This window comes from Trichinella spiralis (genome assembly GCF_000181795.1).
Source record: "Trichinella spiralis strain ISS 195 chromosome Unknown Scfld714, whole genome shotgun sequence".
NCBI classification, from domain to species: domain Eukaryota; kingdom Metazoa; phylum Nematoda; class Enoplea; order Trichinellida; family Trichinellidae; genus Trichinella; species Trichinella spiralis.
Window position 1 is genome coordinate 1 of NW_003527653.1, and position 1338 is coordinate 1338.

At 38.6% G+C, this 1338-nt stretch overlaps 1 protein-coding gene across 1 annotated transcript; it reads left to right on the forward strand.

Moving 5' to 3' along the window:
• Positions 1–130: 130 nt before the first annotated feature.
• On the forward strand, positions 131–1177 carry Tsp_15002 (neural cell adhesion molecule 1, isoform). The gene is made up of 4 exons (XM_003370460.1): positions 131–173; positions 398–721; positions 811–1024; positions 1096–1177. Exons 1-4 carry the CDS (start codon positions 131–133, stop codon positions 1175–1177), a joined length of 663 nt encoding a protein of 220 aa, XP_003370508.1.
• Positions 1178–1338: the final 161 nt, after the last annotated feature.

Genomic DNA, 1338 nt, shown 5'->3' on the forward strand with positions numbered 1-1338 from the left:
GCCGAGAAGTGAGTAATTTTTTGTTAATGTATAAAAGAAACGTCAGATGTGCGATAGAGAAAATCGGTAGATAGGTAGGTAGGTAGGTGTAGGCGTAAAAATTTCTTGGGAAAATTTATGTTTTGATTTTATGAATGTGACCCTGACCACCACCACCACCACCGTTTGTGTCGGTATCTCTTTTTAATTTAAGATCTTTCGCCTTGTCCTAGATTGTTCACAAAACCTTTTATTGTCACAATAAAATGAATACATTGTGACCTTGTTTTCGCGAATGATAGATATTTTTTATGAACTGTTTTGTAGTTTTTTTGTTTACTAGTTGTTATGTTTAATAGCAGCACAACTGCATATTTGGCAATTTTTGGTTGACGGTTTTTCTTTTTTTTTCTTTCAGTTCCGGAAGCACCGACGTTCAAACCATTCCCAGATGGTAATCAGTGTTCACCGGCCAATTGTTTGATTGAATGGGATGAGCCGAACGACGGTGGTTCGGATATTCTTGGATACGATGTTCAATATCAATCGCTCGGTAGTTTGGACGGTCAGAGTACAACGCCTGTGGATGAGAGTCGCTGGCTGGTCGCGGATACAGTACCTCCGACTGAGAAGTTTATAATTTTGCGTAATTTGGATCCAACTTCCGCTTACATGGTTCGTATCAAGGCTCGAAATGATGAAGGCGATAGCAACTGGGAGCAGACATTTTTCGAAACTACCGGTAAGAGGAGGCGGAGAGAATTGTCTGTCTGTCTGTCTGTCTGTCTGTTTTATGCACATTTTGAAATGGAATTTTTTTTTGCATTTCAGCTGAAACGTGGACATCAACTCCTTCCATAACTGCCGGGGGAATTGTGGCGATTGTTTTCTTTGTTCTCTTGATCATATTCATCATTGTCGACGTCTCTTGCTACTACATTAACCATTGCGGTCTTCTGATGTGCGTTTGTGTCAATTTGTGCGGCAAAACTCCTCCAGATGTGAAAGCCAAAGAAATTGCCTTAGAAGAAGGCCAAATTTCAAGGTGGGGAATTTTTATTGTTTTGGTGTGAGTTTATCTGTTTAAATTAAAAAAATTTTTTTTTCACATCTTAGTGATGAAAAGAAACCACTGAAAGATGCACTGCAGAATCAAGCTGGCGATAGAAATGACGTTATGGAAGAGACTTTGATGTAGTGAGGGGAAATTTGCTTTTCAATTAAAAATTACAAGAAAGTAGTAATTACATGATTCTTTGTTTCCTTTTAATATTTCAGTGCACCCGCATGAATACAGCAAAATCCCGTCGTTTAAAAAAGGCAAAAAACACCCCATCCCCCAATATCTTTTTGTCTATA

What these genes read in the sequence shown, in the direction of transcription:
- Tsp_15002 (XM_003370460.1), top strand. Translation starts at nt 131, where the DNA reads ATGAATGTGACCCTGACCACCACCACCACCACCGTTTGTGTCG. An exon ending in GACATTTTTCGAAACTACCG is followed by an intron (nt 722 to 810) that starts GTAAGAGGAGGC and finishes TTTGCATTTCAG; the next exon opens with CTGAAACGTGGACATCAACT. An exon ending in GAAGAAGGCCAAATTTCAAG is followed by an intron (nt 1,025 to 1,095) that starts GTGGGGAATTTT and finishes TTCACATCTTAG; the next exon opens with TGATGAAAAGAAACCACTGA.